Source organism: Trichosurus vulpecula, chromosome X (genome assembly GCF_011100635.1).
Source record: "Trichosurus vulpecula isolate mTriVul1 chromosome X, mTriVul1.pri, whole genome shotgun sequence".
NCBI classification, from domain to species: Eukaryota; Metazoa; Chordata; class Mammalia; order Diprotodontia; family Phalangeridae; genus Trichosurus; species Trichosurus vulpecula.
This window is the reverse complement of record NC_050582.1, coordinates 29,617,196-29,634,826: the sequence shown is the minus strand read 5'-3', so window position 1 is coordinate 29,634,826 and position 17,631 is coordinate 29,617,196. Positions and strand designations below refer to the sequence as shown.

The window sequence follows — 17,631 nt, the reverse complement described above, 5'->3', positions numbered from 1 at the left end:
AAACTCAAATCTGTTAAAGTTTTTTGTTATTCAGAGGTTTATAAGTGAAGATACAAACTAAAGACTTAAATTAGGATTTTGGATTTTAGCATAGAAAATTCAGTCCAGATGCAAGGCCCATCCCCCTTTCCTCACAATGACTTTCTAAAGTACGTTCCATGTATATGTGTTTAAAATAAAAGTTTATACTTTATAGGCATACGTGGATATGCACATAATGTATATAAGTGGTTCCATTTTATCCTCACAACCTTTTGTTCATTGCATCTTATGCTGTTAGTTTGATGCTTTTTGTGTGGACTAAGAAATGTGGATTATGGTATCAGTTAATTCTGTATGGTTTAGAAATTCCTACATTTAATTAAGATCTTAAGTTGCTTTAAAATGGATTATATGAAATAAAAATTATTAATAGTATTTAAACTTTAAAATAATGATGAGCAAGATGTCGATAGGTTTACATTGAAAAGAAGAGACTAATATGGTTTGTGTTGAATGCTTCTTGGTTTTTTTCCCTAATAATCCCTAGGGTTTACCAAATGAGAGCTGGAAAATATCCAAAATAAATAGTAGCTATGAGCTTTGTGATACGTATCCTGCTATTATTGTCGTGCCAACTAGCGTGAAAGATGATGACCTCACAAAAGTAGCAGCATTTAGAGCAAAAGGCCGAGTTCCGGTAAGTAATAAACATAGAGGCTTATTAGTTTATGAAAACATATTCCCTGTGAGAATTGACAAATGTGAGTGAATAGTCAAAGGAGTGGATATAGGCGAGCTGTTGAACAAATTAGAAAGTCAGAAAATGAGCTTCAGTTCATTAACATACCCTTACTTCTTAGGAATTGTTTTATGCTCTACTATAACAATTATAATATGCAACATTATGATGTTTGGGAGCAGCTATATGTACAAAGGTGACTTTCATTGCTTGCAGATAGGCCTCCAGAAGGTGATGCTCTCAAAATATAATAGAAAAGGGGGGAAATGAGTAACAGGAAAGAGTGTGAATTTGTTTAAAAAAAAATTTATGGCTGATACTCAAAGGACGATCTTGGAGAAAATGCATTTTCTTAGCTGCTAAGTAGAATGCTACATAAACGTATGATGTAATTGCATGAGAGGGAGACCTTTACTAAGAAAACAGCAGCCAAGAGTAAACTGCTATGTTGAATTTGCCTTTAGCATCATTATAAATCATTGCCTGTGAGAGGGAAAGAGGGGAAACGTAAGACATTTGGATAAGTTTTAGATAGGGTGAACAAAGACATTTCTTTTTAGCTTTGCCCCCATCTGATCCTATATAGCAGTGTTTTAAAAAGAAAATTATTTAAGTTAGGAGTGAAAAGAAGAAGCAAAAAGAAGCAGACCAAATCCAAATGAAGAGAAGTTTCAGGGAGGTTGTTAGCTTGCCTTTTGGTTTTTCTTAGAGAACGCCTAGTCCAACCTGATTCAAGCTACGCCACCAGGTTTTCAGTTCTAAGACTTAGGTAACATTGATTTTTAACTACCTCTTCATCTTTAGGAAGCATAATATGTGTAAGTTTTGTTTTTAAAAGTAAGTTGTAGGCCTGCTTTGTGGGTGACCTTAAATAGATTACCACTCTGGACCTCAGTTTCTTATCGCTTTTATTGAGGTAGTCAGTCAAGAAGCATTTATTAAGCACCTACTATGTGCCATGCACTGGCCTAACAGCTGGGGATCCAAAGAAAGGTGAAAGAGTCCCTACTCTGAAAGTGCTCACGTTCTAATGGAGGAAACAACATGAAAAAAATTATATACAAACAAACAAAAAGAGAAGTTGGAGATAATCAATGGAGGAAAGGCTTCCTGTGCAAGGTGGGACTTGAACTTGAAGGAATCCGAGATGATGAAGGAGAGCATTCCAAGCATGTTAAGTTTAAGGCATATGTCAGGAAAAGTGTGCGGCCCTTATGCAACTTTCCCCTGTGCCCACCTGATCTCCAGTCCCAGGTGAAAAGAGGAGCCAGACGTTCCTCTGACTGTGCCTTCCATCTCCTGCTGCCCTTGTCTCCTGCCTAATACCCAGCCTTTGAAGGGAAAAGAGGAGTGAAAAGGGGCTTGCCACTCAACCACATGCCCTCCATCTCGCATCGTGCTTGCCTCCTATCTGATCTCCAGCATCCTTGATGAACAGTCTTGCACCTGGTCATAACCTACACACCCCATCACCCATACCCTATTCCACCCCACCCCACCCCCATCTCTTCATTCCTTAGTCCCATCCCTGCTCACTCCTTCCACTGTGCCCTCTGGAATGTCTGTCCCATGGGCAATAAGCTTCCTTTCATCATAAATCTTTTCCTTAACCACTCCTTTTATCTTCTAGTGATGACTGAAACCTAGCACCCCACCCCCAATGACACAGCCTGCCTGGCCATCCTTTCTAGTACTGGCTACGGCTCTCATTCCCTTCAGCTCATTTGTCTAGTTGGAAAAGAGTTGGAATACTCCTTGCTCCCCATTACCACTTCCAAGTTCTCTCTCTATCACTCAGTAATCTCTCCTCCACTGAGGTCCATGTTACTCCTAGCTGCCACCCAATTCAAATCCTGGTACCTGTTGTCTACAGATCTCTAGGTGACTTGCCTTCCAACCTCAGCAAGTTTGGTACCTGGTTTACAATTTTTCATCCCTCCTCAACTCCTGCCCTCATAATAAGGAACTTTAACATGCATATTAACTCTCCCTCCAACATCCTAACCACTCAGTTCCTGGACTTACTCACTTCCCATGCTGTACTCCTCCACCCCACCTCAGCCACACACAAAGATGGTCATATCCTTGATCTTGCCATCACTTACAGATGTACTTACCTCCATGTTCAAGAATTCTGAAATCCCCATTCTCTTACCTAACACAATCTATTGGCTTTCCACCTCTTCCTCTGCCTTCCCCTACCAAACCCTACTCTTCATCCACATTGTGACTCCAGTGCCTTGACCCCTCAATTCTCTCCCAGGCCGTCTCTCTTACTCTACCCACTCTCTCTTTTTCCCATCTTGACCTCTTGGTGAATCAGTTTAGCTTTACACTGTCCTCCTCTCTTGAGTCCCTAACCCCCTTTTTGTATCCTCAATTACACCCTGCCAAGCCTCAGCTTTGGATTATTCCTGCCATTCATTGGCTTCATTCCTACACATGTACTGCTGAATGTAGGTGAAAAAAATCAAACAGCCAGTTTGACTGGGTCTACTACAAGTTTATGCTACACAATCTCAACTGGGCCCTCACTGCTGCTTAGACAATCCTTCTCTACCTCCCTTATCAACTCAACTATCCCACTCTCCACCCCTCTGCAAATGTCCTATGGCTCCCTTTCCCCTCACCCTCTCAGGGAACTTTGCCTCACATTTTACACAAAAAAATATGTATATGCAGGATACATTGAAGGTAGTCTCAGAGGGCAAACAATAAGAATAAAGAGGACTTGGAAGGGCCTGTTGTACCTGAGACTTGAAGAAAGCCAGGGAAGCCAGGAGGTAGAGATGAGGAAGGAGAGGGAGAGCTAGAGATCTGGGGGATAGCCAGTGACAAGACTGGAGATGGAATAGCTTGTACAAGGCGGCCGGTTCCACTGAATTGTAGAGTCTGTGGAAGGGAGGAAGTTACATTTCCTTTGATTACAGTTCTTTATACTGACACGCATCCTTTACAAACATACTAGGTCTTGTCCTGGATTCATCCTGAGAGTCAGGCAACAATTACTCGCTGCAGCCAGCCACTTGTGGGCCCAAATGATAAACGCTGCAAAGAAGATGAAAAATACCTGCAAACGATAATGGATGCCAATGCCCAGTCACATAAACTTATTATCTTTGATGCCAGACAAAACAGTGTTGCTGATACCAACAAGGTACGTTAGTAGAGTTGCTTAAGAGATGTAATTGCAAAGAAAGACTTTTCGAAAGGCATATGCGTTTTCTATGACCGAGTTCTCTCCTACTGAGAGGTAGAGCCACTCTTAAGGCACCAAGCACTCTGAGCAGCCAGCAGATTTGACCCCGTGTTTACACTAGTCTCTGATCTGTACTTTTAATGTTATGGGATAAGGCTTCTTTTTTCCTCTTTACCACTTTGGGAAAGTGGTTCCATAGGCAGAAATCTTGTCTGTTGTGCCAATTAATCACATGTCTAGAAAGGGTGTCAATGTCCCAAGAATGAAATAATTACTTCATTGAAATGAGCTTAAGGCAGTAGCAGTTTAAAAAAAAAAAGCACAACTTTAACCTTCATAGCTTCCTTTCCAAAGGTTTAACTTATGAAATACAGGGATACCATGATGTTAGAATCCTCTGGGAATGTTCTTTTATAAAGAAGTTACCAAATTCATGCCAAACGTTGTTGGTGTGCACCATGTATGGCAGCATCCTTAGCTGTGTCTACACTCAGCCACAAGACAGATGTGTTTGTATGGCTTCTCTTTGTCTGCACTCAGTCTGGGGTAAGTAAAGCTGATACTTAATTTATGAAGTCATTGAAGTTTGTCTTTGACTTCCCAGCTTCTCTTTTCTCTCATGTCCAATGAATTAACATATCAAGATATTGATATGAGAAAGGTGCTGCACATGCCCAGTTTATGTCTATACTATTAATGTATTTGAGACCCATTTGCTCAGAAATCTGAAGAGTGCTATCTGACAAGCATAATTTAAAAATCTTCTATGGGCAAACCCCTATGCTAGGCTGAGTCCAAAGCCAAAAATAAAGTAGTCCCTGTCTTGAATTAAACAGTATACATGCCAGGGAAATTGAAGTAGAAGAGAGCAATAACTGCAGGGCTAAGGGAAAACTCTTCAGAAGACTTCATCCCAGGCTAGATCTTCATTGCCATGATCCTCAAGGTCATATTCTCTTCCCCCCCCTCCCCCCTCCCCCTCCACCTCTCTCCCTCTCCCTCTTCCCCTCTCCCTCTCTCTCTCTCTCCTGGCTTACAATCTCAACTCCCATCCTCATCATAGTTGTCGTTGCCAAGAAACACATGGGTTTCCACTCATTCATCTAGACATTTCCATTACCTTACATTGGTAGAGGAAGTATCCTCATTGGGATTTCCCTTTACCTATGAAAATTTCAAGGAATCTATGAACCTGGATGGAGGAAAAATTTACATATTTATTTTCACTCACCTCTGATTGATATTAAGCATTTCCCTCAGTTATTTCAAAAACATTCTTATGAGAGGCAGTCTACAGATTCCCTAGATGTCCAAAGGAATCTAGGACACTATTAATGAATGAATGAATAAAAGATTGAGCCCCTGCTCTACATGGCGAGGTCCTCCACATGTCCTTCTTGTAGATGACATTGGTCTGATTACATCTTGCCCCAGGATATCACAGAGCCAATGGGAGAGATCTGTAGTCAAACAAGAGTTTTAGGCTTATGATCCACAGAGGAAAAATCAAGCGGATGAAATGCCTATTATTCAGACTGTGATATGTATTTGAATGAGCAGCCCATGGAACTGGTCCATCAATATATGTATCTTGGGCAAACACTGCAGACTGACAAATAAGTGAGTAGGAGGAAGAAAATGCTGCATCTGGGAATTATATAATAACACACGTTCTGAAGATTCAGAATTGTAGCGCACCGGAAGAGTGATCATTAATTGGTTGCAGCATATTCCCAATCACAAATTGTGCAGAGGAAGCAGTGTTCAATATGTCAAAGAGAGGTATGACTGAAAAAAGATGAATGAGGTATGCCCGAGTGGGCAGTCTTTGTGCTACATTGGCACATGAAATATGAGGAGACCTAGTCAGGTCCCCATCATTTTGGCTAGGGATTGAAATGGCTTGGATGTTTGCTTGTTGCAGTTTGCTTTGATGGCGGACATACCACACACCCATGTCAGTGAGACAACAGACCTATTAAAGGAAGGTTCAGAGGAGATTTTTTTTCCTTATCGTCTTCCCCTCCCTGTGAAAGCTTACAAAATGATTACGTGATGCTTTCATCTCCCATTGTGCTTTTGTTGATGTGTACTTCATTTGGTCAAACTATTCTTCCTGACTTTGCTGTCCCAAGTGCTATTTCACCTTCTGCATCTAGCACCTTGAGGACCGAAGTGTGGAAGTCTAAATCCAGTAGTTCAATCACCACTGACCAGAAAAACAGGTGATTATAGAAACGGGGACAATTTTATTGCACTTTCTATTTGTTTTCCTTCTGCCAGCTCTTCTCTACGAATGCTCTCTAGCTGCAGCACAGCTTTTTGGAGATTGAGTTTGTATTCTAAACACGTATTCCCCTTGGATGCTGTGTCTTTCTGCTTGATAATGACAGAAAGTATTCATTTACAAAAGTTATTTCTAGACTCCTTTCTCACAGATATATTATAGAAAGGAGTCTATAATTAGAAAATACAGGTACATTTTCGTTCCAAAAAAACCCCCAAAGTGTTCTCCACATTATTTTGTTGTACTGGAAAGTTTTCATTTTTTTTTTTTTACTTAAAACTCTTTGAAATCAATGTCATTGGCTAGAGCTCAGAAGTCTTTTTACCCTGAAGAGATTTTGTGTCAAATATCTGCCATATTGAGGTTTGACCTGGATTTGCAAATGGCTTTAGCCTTTCTTTGTCAGGGAAACTGAGACCAAACTACAGATTTAGCACTATCAACCTGGGGTTCTTCGTAAAGAGGGTCCGTTCTCCATCAGCAGCTCTGCCTGGCTTCCACTCCACAGGATAGCATGCCCTCCCCCTCTTTGCTAGGATAAGCTGTTCACCTGAAATCTCATCACTGGGAAGAATGACTCAGGTTTGCACATGCTCTACCTTCCCACCTCCATCAGCCTCCTATCCCCTCTGATTGGAAGGCTAGAGGGTAGAGTACTAAACTGCAAATGCCTTCCTTTCTAGAGGGCTCACAACCTTCCTGATAACTCCATTCTCCACAGGCTGCTCTGTTTGGCTTCCATTCCATGGAACAACATGCCTCACTTGGGCTCAGCACTCTGTAGTGTGTCTCCTAGTTTTCAGCTTCCTCTCATGTGTTGTCTTCCCCCATTAGATTGTAAGTTCCTTAAGGACGGAAGCTTAGCACAGTGCCTGGTACATGGTAGGAGCTTAACAAATGTTTATTGAATTGGTAAAAGAAGGTTCACTTGAACAAACCTTGGAAGGTTGTAGGCTACCATTCATTGTTTCTGAGAATAGTTTTAATATTTTTTTCTGTACAAAAGTGGGAAAGTCTAGATAAACCATCAGCATGTTAATTTATTTTAAACAGGCAAAAGGTGGAGGATATGAAAGTGAAAGTGCCTATCCAAATGCTGAGCTGATATTCTTGGAAATTCACAATATTCACGTGATGAGAGAATCATTACGTAAATTGAAAGAAATTGTTTATCCTTCGATTGATGAGGCCAAGTGGCTATCCAACGTGGATGCAACACATTGGTTGGAATATATAAGGGTAAAGAACTTCTGTCTTAAAACTATGCTATTAAAACTGTGTGATTGTAGCAAAACTATATTGGCATTAATCTTACAGATGAATATATCTTTTGTATTCTTAACCTCTTTTCCTCTGTTCCCATGAACAGAAATCTTGATGTGGCCTTTGGGGGTGGAGGAAGAGGTGTTCTGAGGCAGTCCTTCGGGACTAGGATGTTGTCAGTTAAATGAGAACATGGGTTTAGAGTGAAAAGTGTAGTCTAACATGTGTTTTGAAGATTAAGAAATTGAGACTCAGAGTAGTTAATTGGTTTGGATTGTAAGTAGCTGAACCAGGATTCAAGCTGTCCTCCCTCAGCACACCTCCCAGCTTACCCAATAAACCGGCTCCTCTGGCCACTGTGAGGCCCTGGCGACACAAAGACAGAAAGGTAACAGGGCTTGTCCTTAAGGAACATTGGTTTTAATCTGGCAAGAGGAAACATAATAAGTATAGAGCACGTGTGGGCGTCCATGCCCTTTCATTTTAGATTTAAAAACAAAATCAGCTGAACAAGGACAGGACAGGAGAGATGTGGCTAGACAGCACGTGCGGTAAGGAAGATCCAAGGGTTTAATACCGAGCTGAAGAGTCAGCAGTGGCTGCCAAGAAGAGCCCTGTGGTGAGGAGCCTAGTGTCCCAGAGCAGAAAGGTAGTAGCACGAGCGCTGTTTGTGCCACTCAGAATACCTGGCCACTATGATGTGTAATTCTAGGCACCTCCCTCCAAAAAAGGATAACAGTAAGCCAGCACAAAAACCTTCAGAGTCGGGTGACCAGGATGGTAAGAGGACTTGATCAGCACCTCCTCGGGGCCAGATACTTACTAGCTGCTGGGGAGACAGAGAGGGAACAAGCGATGTCTACCTTGGGGAACATTCATTTGGCTGGTTGTTTAAGGAAGCAGGGGTGTTAAGCTTGGGAAAGATAGAACTGGGGGAACACAGTAAGCTGCCTTCAAAGATCTGAAGAACTGGGGCAGCTAGGTGGCTCAGTGAGTAGAACACCAGCCCTGGAGTCAGAAGAACCCAAGTTCAAATCCAGCCTCAGACACTTGACACACTTCCTAGCTGTGTGACCTTGGGCAAGTCACTTAACTCCAATTGCCCTGCCTTCCCCCCTCCAAACACACACACACACAGACACACACACACACACACACACACCTGAAGAACTATCACGTAGACAAGATTTATTTTGCTTGTTTCCACAGGAAAAAACACCGAGTGATGGGCCAACAGTACAGGGAGTCAGCTTTATTAGGAAGAACATGCGTGTAGCTGATCCAAACCAGAATGGCCTGCCAAGCCAGCTCCTCCCTTTGCTAAAGATGCTCAGATAGAGAAGTTGGCCAACGGCTTGTCAGGTTAGAGGTTAAACCAAGTGACATTAAGGTCCCTTACAGTGCTAAGATACTCTTTAATTGCTAATGAATTCTTAGTGAACATAGCTTGTGATATCCTATCCTAAGACAGCATGGCATTGTGGTTAGGTGTTGGAATTAGAGTCAGAAGAGATTTGGGTTCAAAGAGCCTCTGACACTCCAAAGCTGTGTAAACATGGGTAGCCTCAATTTCCTCATTTGTAAAATAGGGATGATGTCTGGACTAGCTTCATCACAGTGTTGCTGAGATGCGCAGATGAGAATGTACGTAAAGCTCTGTGCAAACTTGAATGTGTTGGGTGGGTGTGGATATCAAAGTGAGACAGGCCCTGCCCCCAGGGCCCTTGCATTCTATTGAGGGGTCAGAGCATGTTTAGAGATATAGAAACAAAATAAAAACAGTGATTTGGGGTGGTGAGTGGGACAGTAATAACTGGGGGGATCAAAAGAGGCCTCTGGAAGGAGTTATCACCTTGACTGAGCCTTGAAGAGAACCCACAGAGTAGGGGAGGAGGAGTACTGTTGAATCAGTCTGGAAGCCCCAGCAGGAGCCGGATTGGGAAAGACTTTAAAGGCCAATCAGGAGTTATTTTATTCTAGAAGCAGGAGGCAGCTACTGAAGCTTCCTTTGCAGGGGAGTATCAGAGAAGGATGAGAGGCTGAAAACTGGGAGAAATGGGGGTGGTCAAGGAGTCAGACTGTTAGAGGAGACAGAAGAGAATCAGCTCAAGGACGCAAGTAGGCAAGGAGAATCATAATGATGGCAGTTGACACTTAATATTTTCAGGTTTGCTTTCCATTATATTACCTCATTTGATTCTCAAACTAACCCTCTGAGGGGAGGTTCTACCATTAGGCCCATTTATAGGCAAGCATATATGCTTAGAGAGTTTGCATGCTTTATCCAAGCTCAGACAGCTGATTACGTGAGAAAAGCCACCTCATCCCCTGAGACAGGAGAAAAGGAGGCAAGAATAGGGATGGTCAAGGAATCTAAAGTCTGGAGTGAAAGAGAAAAAGGAACTCAAACGAATGTGAAGTATTAAGTGAAGCCTCTGTTTAGAGGCATTAGAGAAGGGGATGATGGAAATGGCTTGAGGAATGAAGAGAACATCCTATGAACCTGGACAGGAAACTTTTTTTATTAAAAGGTGTTAAAAATGTCTGCTTTCTTTTCTGAAGATGCTTCTTGCTGGAGCAGTAAGAATTGCTGATAAAATAGAATCTGGAAAAACTTCTGTGGTGATACACTGTAGTGACGGATGGGATCGGACAGCACAGCTCACGTCTCTGGCTATGCTTATGTTGGACAGTTATTACCGCACCATTCAAGGATTTGAGGCCCTTGTGGAAAAAGAGTGGACAAGCTTTGGGCATAGGTTTGCATTGGTAAGCTGAGATCATTTGGTTAGTAGGTAACGGTGATGTCATCATCTTCAATATCTTTCCTGTTCTGTACTAGGAACGGTGGGTTACTATAATTAAATAACGTAAAATGCAAAATTCATGGTGTTCCTGATGGGATATTTTTACACCTTCCTTCTGTGTCCCCATCGCAATTTTAGCTAACTCCTGAATAAATATCCAGGAACCAACTAGCTCTTTGCAGTTAGTCTGCACTGGACTTTGCTTCAGAATGAACTCAAAGGTGACATTTTATCTTTTAGTTAAAAATAAGGAGATTGGGAGTCTCTCCTAGGTTGTCAGTGCTGCTTTTAAAAATTTTTCAAATAGTTATTTTGTGTTTATGTAATCAACTGCCGATTTATAGTCCGTGTAGATAAAAGACCTCCAAGGTATGTCCTGTGCAGGTGGCCAGACTTAAAAACATTTTTTAAATCATTAAGTTTGTTGATCATATACACATGTTTTTAATAGCCTCAGTTATGTGAAAGAAAATGACAAAACATCAGCATGGAAGGACATAGTAGAGAGACTGGAAAAGTCCCCAAATAAGAAAAAAGTCATAAAACTTACATTCTCAGTTACTTCCATGATATATTAGTGTGCATAGCTTTACTTTTCTTTCTTTTTCTTTTTAAAAGAGAGTAGGCCATGGTGATGACAACCATGCAGATGCTGATAGATCTCCTATATTTCTTCAATTTATCGATTGTGTCTGGCAAATGACTAAACAGGTAAGAGACTGTCATGCAAATGTGTGTAGTCTTTTGATTAAGACCTTTTTATTAATGAGGTTGAAGATTAGCTATATTTTCAGTGAAGTTCCCAAGTAGAATTAAGGTGACCTTTTATGTATTCATTGATGGAAAGATTGGGATTTTTGATCCTGTTTACTTCTGATTGTATTTCAACACAGTACTGTCTAAGAATGTATGTCATCCTCTGTACCTTTTCTGCCAACAGGTGGGGGACCTGCTTTATCATCATTCATAATTGCTTATGACTTGATCATTGTTCTAAGTTGCTTTCCTTCATGTTATTGTGATTTTTTATAAACTGTTTTTCCTGGTTCTACTAACTTCACTTTGCATCAGTTCATACAAGGCTTCCCAAGACTCTGAATTCTTCATATTCGTTTCTAGAAGCACAACAATATTCCATCACATTCACGTGCCAGTTTCATCAGCCATTCCCCAATTGGTAGGCTACCACATTGTTTTCAGTTCTTTGCTGCCACAAAAAGTGCTTCTATAAACATTTTTGTACATATGAGTCTTTTCCTTCTGTCCTTGTCTTTTTTGGAGTGTATGCTCAGTAGTGATATTGCTAGATTAAAAGGCCCATACGCATTTCCCAGTGACATCCCCCAAGCACTTCGGCACCACAGGTTGTCTTCTAAACCTCTTTATGGCCCTGACCCAAGCCTCTGCTTGTATGAATACATGGATTCCCTCCACGGAATTATTGCCACAAAAAGTAAAAGCAGTAAAATTACAGGACACACTCGCTTATCCAGAGGTCACTTATCTGGCAACCTAATCTGTAATATGGTCGAGAACTCAGAAGTAAGCAAAGAGATACGCCTCAGGGGAAGCAAAATCCATTTCACATACTTCATGTGCTTTGTGTATAAGACAAATGCTTCCCTCAGAACCACTTTGCTCTTCCTTTACGTACTCCTCAAACAAACCAATTTATTTAATTCCCAGCTTACAGACTATAAATGACACATCAGAAGAACAGCAGGAGTAAGGAGAAGGAAGAGAACTGGTACAGGCAGGCATAACAGCAACCAGAGGAGAAAAAAAAAAGCACTTGGCAGATGAGAAGCTTGAGGGCGCCTTCTTTACCCCTCTGTCTCTGTTTCTACCTGACCCCACATCTCCTGGCCATGTTCTTGTTTGTAACATGCCAGCACCCGCAGCTCGAGATTAGTGTAAAGAACATCTCCATTAGTGCTGGACACCAGCATGAAGAAAGTCCAGCTAACTTCAAACTCAAGTGTTAGAGGGAACTTAGAAAGAAAGGTGTAAGTGACTAGCCACGGTGGGCCGGTGACAGATGAAGGATTGGACATTGACTGTCTTGGTTTGGCACTCATTCATTTGTCCTTAATAATTGCAATAAGAATATAATTAATTTTGAAAAATCATTGTTAACTGATTTTTAAATCCAGAGGCCCTATATGAAAATGTGAGGTGCCCCAAGGATTGGCACAGTTTTTAGCGACTAAGGCTTGTTTCAATTAAGACCATTTTAAGCTCTTAAAGCTTAAAACTGCACTAAGACTTTTGGCACACTGTGGAGTAATAGGAGCATCTGCTTCTTCACTTTTATGTTTATATTTAATTGGCTATTGAATAAATAACCTCTCAAATGAGTTATGCAACTTAAGATGCACACTAATGATGAAAAGAAAGTATGTTTTTCTGGTCCTGTGATTTCAGAGCTCCTGCTCTGCAGCTTAGGATCTTGAAAGTTGTCTTGAGCCCTGAGAGGTTCAGTGACCTCCCCAGGGTCACACAGCCAGGACCCATCAGAGGCAGGACTTGAAGCCAGCTCTTCTTGACCCTAGGCCAGCCCTCCAGCCTCTATGCCACATGGTCTTACTTGGCTTTTCAGTTCATTGCTACAGAGTCAGGAAAACTGAACTAAACTAAATCATGGGGTGAATCATCAGAAATTTCCCATTGACTTGGAATGATGCACACAACTTCCCTTTTTCATAAAGGGCATAGAGAAGCTTTGAGAAAACACTTTTCTCCACCATAATCTGAGAGAACTTCACTAATTAACACAAAAGCAACATAGACTTCTGACTTGGGGTTTTGTTTTATCCTTGAAAAGATAGTGAATGTCAGGTGCTTTTAAATAAACATCAAACACCTTTGGAGGGGAACAGAGCTTGGACTCCCACTCCCATTGCTTTGACTTAACCACTATTTCTTTATGTCACTAAAGGGTGTTTTCAAAGCAGCATCTAATTAATTACAGGTACCTGAGTAGTCAGTAGTACTGCAGAAAAGCCAGTACAAGCCAGGATGCAAAGGCTATTGGCCCATGAGAAGGGGAGAAAGCAGGACTCAACCTTCAGAGCAAGGCAACATGGCCTCCAAAAATCACATCAGGGACAAGTTTCTCCAACTGCCACTTCTTTAGGTAGGGAAGTCTGATCCTGCCACTTCTGCTGTAGCAAAAGCCCAGCTGGATGGTATTTGTCGTGCATAGTATTTTGTGAATTAATCTGAGTCACAAAATATCATCCCTGGAGGTCTTCAAGCAGAGGCTGGGTGACCACTTGTCTGAGATACTGTTGAGAGGATTCCTGTTAAGACATGGGTCAGGCTAGCTGACCTCTGAGGAGCCTTCCATTTGAGAGGTCGTTTGAGAGGAATATTAGAGGCAGCCTTCCTCTACTTGCCATGATCTTTGTGTGTCTAGTTAACACAAAAATACTAGTTACCAACCTGTTCAAACACAGAACACCTGCTAACTCCCAGCTGCAGGAGAGTGGGGGTAGGTAAGAATTTACTCAGACCCCCATAAAGCCATACTAAAAAGCCATAGTGGGGCAGAAATAAATGTTGGAGCCCAATGTCAGTGTCAAAGCCATAGAGTCCTACACCATCCCATGACTTCAAGCAGCAGCAGGTTGGCCAAGTACACTTCTCAGTCTGTACTATCAGCAACACTGACTAAGACATTTCACTACAGCCTGGCAGGTTTAAACAAAATCTCTTTGTGCTCTGCACCTTTCTTTGTTTAAGGTCATCAGCAAGCCCTAACCTACTTTCCAATTCTTTGTTAAAATCGTCAGAAGCCAACAGACTTGAGTGGATAAAGGGCTTTTCCTTTCTCACCAAATGGTCGTGATCTGTTCACCTCTGGTCAGATGCTAAACTATGGCTGAGCATTTTTATATGGTTGTGTTTTAGATCGTGTGCTTTAAATCTAAACCAAATGTTTCCCCATCTTTTAAGTTTCCCTCAGCTTTTGAATTCAACGAACTCTTCTTGATTACCATCTTGGATCACCTTTACAGTTGTCTCTTTGGGACTTTTTTATGCAACTGTGAACAGCAACGGTTAAAAGAGGTAAATATGCCCTACTTTTATTTTACGTTTATGATGTTCATCCAGATGTTTTTATAGTCAAGTGGCTTAGTGGAGAGAATACAAGACTAGGAGTCAAGAGAATTGGGTCCCAATTCTGAGTTTCCCATTAACTAGCTGTTTGACCCTAGGTAAGTGACTTTACCTTCCCTGGGCCTCAGTTTCTTCATCTGTAAATCAAGGGGTTGAAACAGATGACCACAACTGTCTCTTGTATGATTTTAAGATTTTCTGTTTCAAAGGGATTTTCCATGGCACTTCGCAGAAAGGCACATAAATGAAATCAATGGATTATCTAAGAACCTCAGTTCAGCTAGTAGTTTAACCTTCTCTGCCATCAAACCTGTGACAGAAGCTGGTGTCAAATATTGTGTAGAATTGCATTTCAGCTTCTGTCCCTTCTCTGGTTATCTTCTAATCTGAGAAGTGACCCAACATAGCGGAAGGAGAGAAAAATGGCATAGGTATTTTCATAAGCTAAAAGAACAATCCTCCTGAATTAAGTGACTATTTTCATTGAGGGGTAGCTAGGTGGTGCTGCCGTGGATAGAATGTCCAGCCTTGGGTCAGGAAGGCTTATCTTCCTGAATTCAAATGTGGCCTCAGATGCTTAATAGCTGTGTGACCCTGGGCAAGTCACTTCATCCTGTATGCCTCAGTTTCTTCATCTGTAAAATGATCTGGAGAAAGAAATGGCAAACCACTACAGCATCTCTGCCAAGAAAACCCCAAAATGAGATCGCAGAGAGTTGGACACGACTGAACAAAAAATAATAAGTGACTTCAGTGCAATAGAAACCTATAGATTTCAAGACAAAATATTCTGTAAAGAAAGCGAACTTTCATACTCCACAGAAATGACAAATGAATCATTTAATCATTAGCTTTAAATATCCTTGATATTCTTTAGGGTCCAGCTCATTAATAGAAAACAAAAAAGGGATGTTATGGCTGTCATTTTAGTAGTATAATGTTATAGCTACTTTATTGGTTCCTCTTAAATCCTATCATCTCCAGAAAGCATTTAAGTGATGTGAAGAATAATGATTTGCAAAGCTTTTTCAGCATTTTGTATGGTGAAGTGTACTAGTACCATATAAGGTACAAATAAATGGGAAGCATTTCAAAGATAAAGGTATATTCATTTGTTTTCTACGTCTATATATTTCTATATATTCGTATTTCTACGAATTGACACTAGCCCAATGCCTCCTAGAGAAGCAAGATGAGAGCGGAGCCTTTATCGATATAAATTATGAATTAATTATAATTTTCTTTGATTAGTCAGAGAGTGATCAATAATATCTGACCACGTTAAAAGACTCATTCCAGTACAGTAGTCTGTAGTCACATAACTCCCTTCATTCACTCTCACACACACACACACACACACGAACACACGCACACATATACCCCATAGTCTAATTAATAACTCTTTTATTCCTTTGGGCAAAGGAGGGGAAAGCAGAAAGGGCAAGGAAAGCCCAAGTACACATAAAGTTTGACATGCAGCCTACATCTTAGGAGAACAGGATTTCAGAAGGTTCAGGGAAAGGAGAGGTAGCTTACCATTGATAGAGCAAAGTTCTGCAAGAGAAGTCAGCCCAGAAAGAATTGGGAGAGCTCACAGATGAACTTCTGTAAACCCAAAGACAAACTGTTCCCCAGTGGGGGAAGGGGAAGGAGTTTTCTAAAAAGCAGGTTCCCTGTGGGTCACCAGTGTCTTGTGTCCGCCAAAAAAACTAATGCGATCTCAGGCCTCATTGAGAGGGGCATTGGGTCTGATAGCGGTTAGATAGTATTCTCACTATACCTGGTCCTGGTCAGGCCATGTTGTATGTTGCATTTGGTTCTAGATGCCACGTTTTAGGAAGCTGGAAAACATCCAAAGGAGGGTAACCAGGATGGTGAAGGGCGTGTCATTGGAGAATAGGTTGAAGGGACTTTGGGGATATTTAGCTTGGAGAAGAGAAGACTGGGGAATCATGATAGCTGTCTTTAAGTATTTGGAGGGCTGTTGTATGAAAGAGGGATTAGAATTGTTCTTTTTGGCCCCGGAGGACACAACTAGGAGCAGTGAGTAGAAGTCGAAAAGAGGCAGATTTAGGTTTAAGGTCAGGAAGAAAACAAACAAACAACTTCCTGACAATTAGAACTATCCTGAAATCAAATGGGTCACCTCTGGGAAGCAGCAGGTTATTTCCCCCTCATCAGAGGGCTTCAAAGACTGTATTTGATTACTCGTTGGGTATGTTGCAGAGAGGACTTCTTTTTCATGTCTTTGTTGAAGTAGATATCTTCTAGTTGCTTTCGACTATGAGATTCTCTGGTTCTGAAAATAATCGAAGCTTGAGGGGGCTTTCATCTTTCTGTTGACATGCTATGCGGCAGAACCTTCCCAGAATCATTTAGACCGTAACTTTGAGCCAAACTAATTAGCCATGCATCCCATCGGCTCCTGGCCACTCTCTGAGAGTTTCTCTTGATTGTGTAACATATATGGACCTACTACAGTTAATGCTTTCATATCAAAGTTCTGATCAGAATGATTCCAGAATGGTTCCACAGCTTCGTACACGCCTGGAGTGCTGGACAAGTGACGAAGTTTTATCTGCAGATGCTGGGGAAAAGCAGGCCTGGTACAGAGCAGCAGCCAGTATACCTGTCTTGGCAGTGTGCAGGCACTAAGAAACCTTGTCCTGTCCATCTATTGCTCTTCTTTCTGTAGGGATCTGACTTTGTGCGAATTGAGCATGTCCAGGTTTGGCCTCTTGGACATTCCTTTGGCATGTGAGTTCTTGGAAGGCAGAGGTAGTTTTTCATTTTTGTCTTTCTGTCCTCAGCACTGCCCATAGTGGTTGTTTGGTCAATGTCAAATTCCATTTTATTCAGTTGAATTACCCTCTCCTATGAATGACTTGACCTGCTACTGATTTTGATTTGGGATTACCTTTTTGATATCCCATGAATTTGCCCTTTGAAATGGGGCGGGGGGAGTGGGAGGGGACAGGCAGGGTGTCACTAAGTTTTGCCTGGAGGTCTATGATCAATCTTCTTCATAGGGAAAGGTCTAACCAATTTACATTTAGGTATCTCCCTCCATTAAATTTATCACCTGATGCCTTTCATGGAAGTGACCCCAGATTCTCAAAGGCCACATGAGCAGAACACAAGCTGTGGCAAGTCCTAATGAGATGAAATGGCCACTAATTGACTCAGTCTGAGGGTCAGGACCTAACTATGTTTAGAGAGCTTCATCACAAGG

At 41.5% G+C, this 17,631-nt stretch overlaps 1 protein-coding gene across 3 annotated transcripts in view; it reads left to right on the top strand.

Moving 5' to 3' along the window:
- MTMR1 (myotubularin related protein 1) overlaps positions 1 to 17,631 on the top strand; it is a 64,719-nt gene that overhangs the window by 24,400 nt on the left and 22,688 nt on the right. For all 3 annotated transcript variants that reach the window (XM_036740292.1, XM_036740291.1, XM_036740293.1), the window contains 6 exons: positions 530 to 679; positions 3,690 to 3,878; positions 7,261 to 7,446; positions 10,033 to 10,239; positions 10,896 to 10,988; positions 14,235 to 14,348. In XM_036740292.1, the coding sequence (XP_036596187.1) occupies positions 530 to 679; positions 3,690 to 3,878; positions 7,261 to 7,446; positions 10,033 to 10,239; positions 10,896 to 10,988; positions 14,235 to 14,348 (939 nt within the window). The remainder of the gene's footprint in view (positions 1 to 529; positions 680 to 3,689; positions 3,879 to 7,260; positions 7,447 to 10,032; positions 10,240 to 10,895; positions 10,989 to 14,234; positions 14,349 to 17,631) is intronic.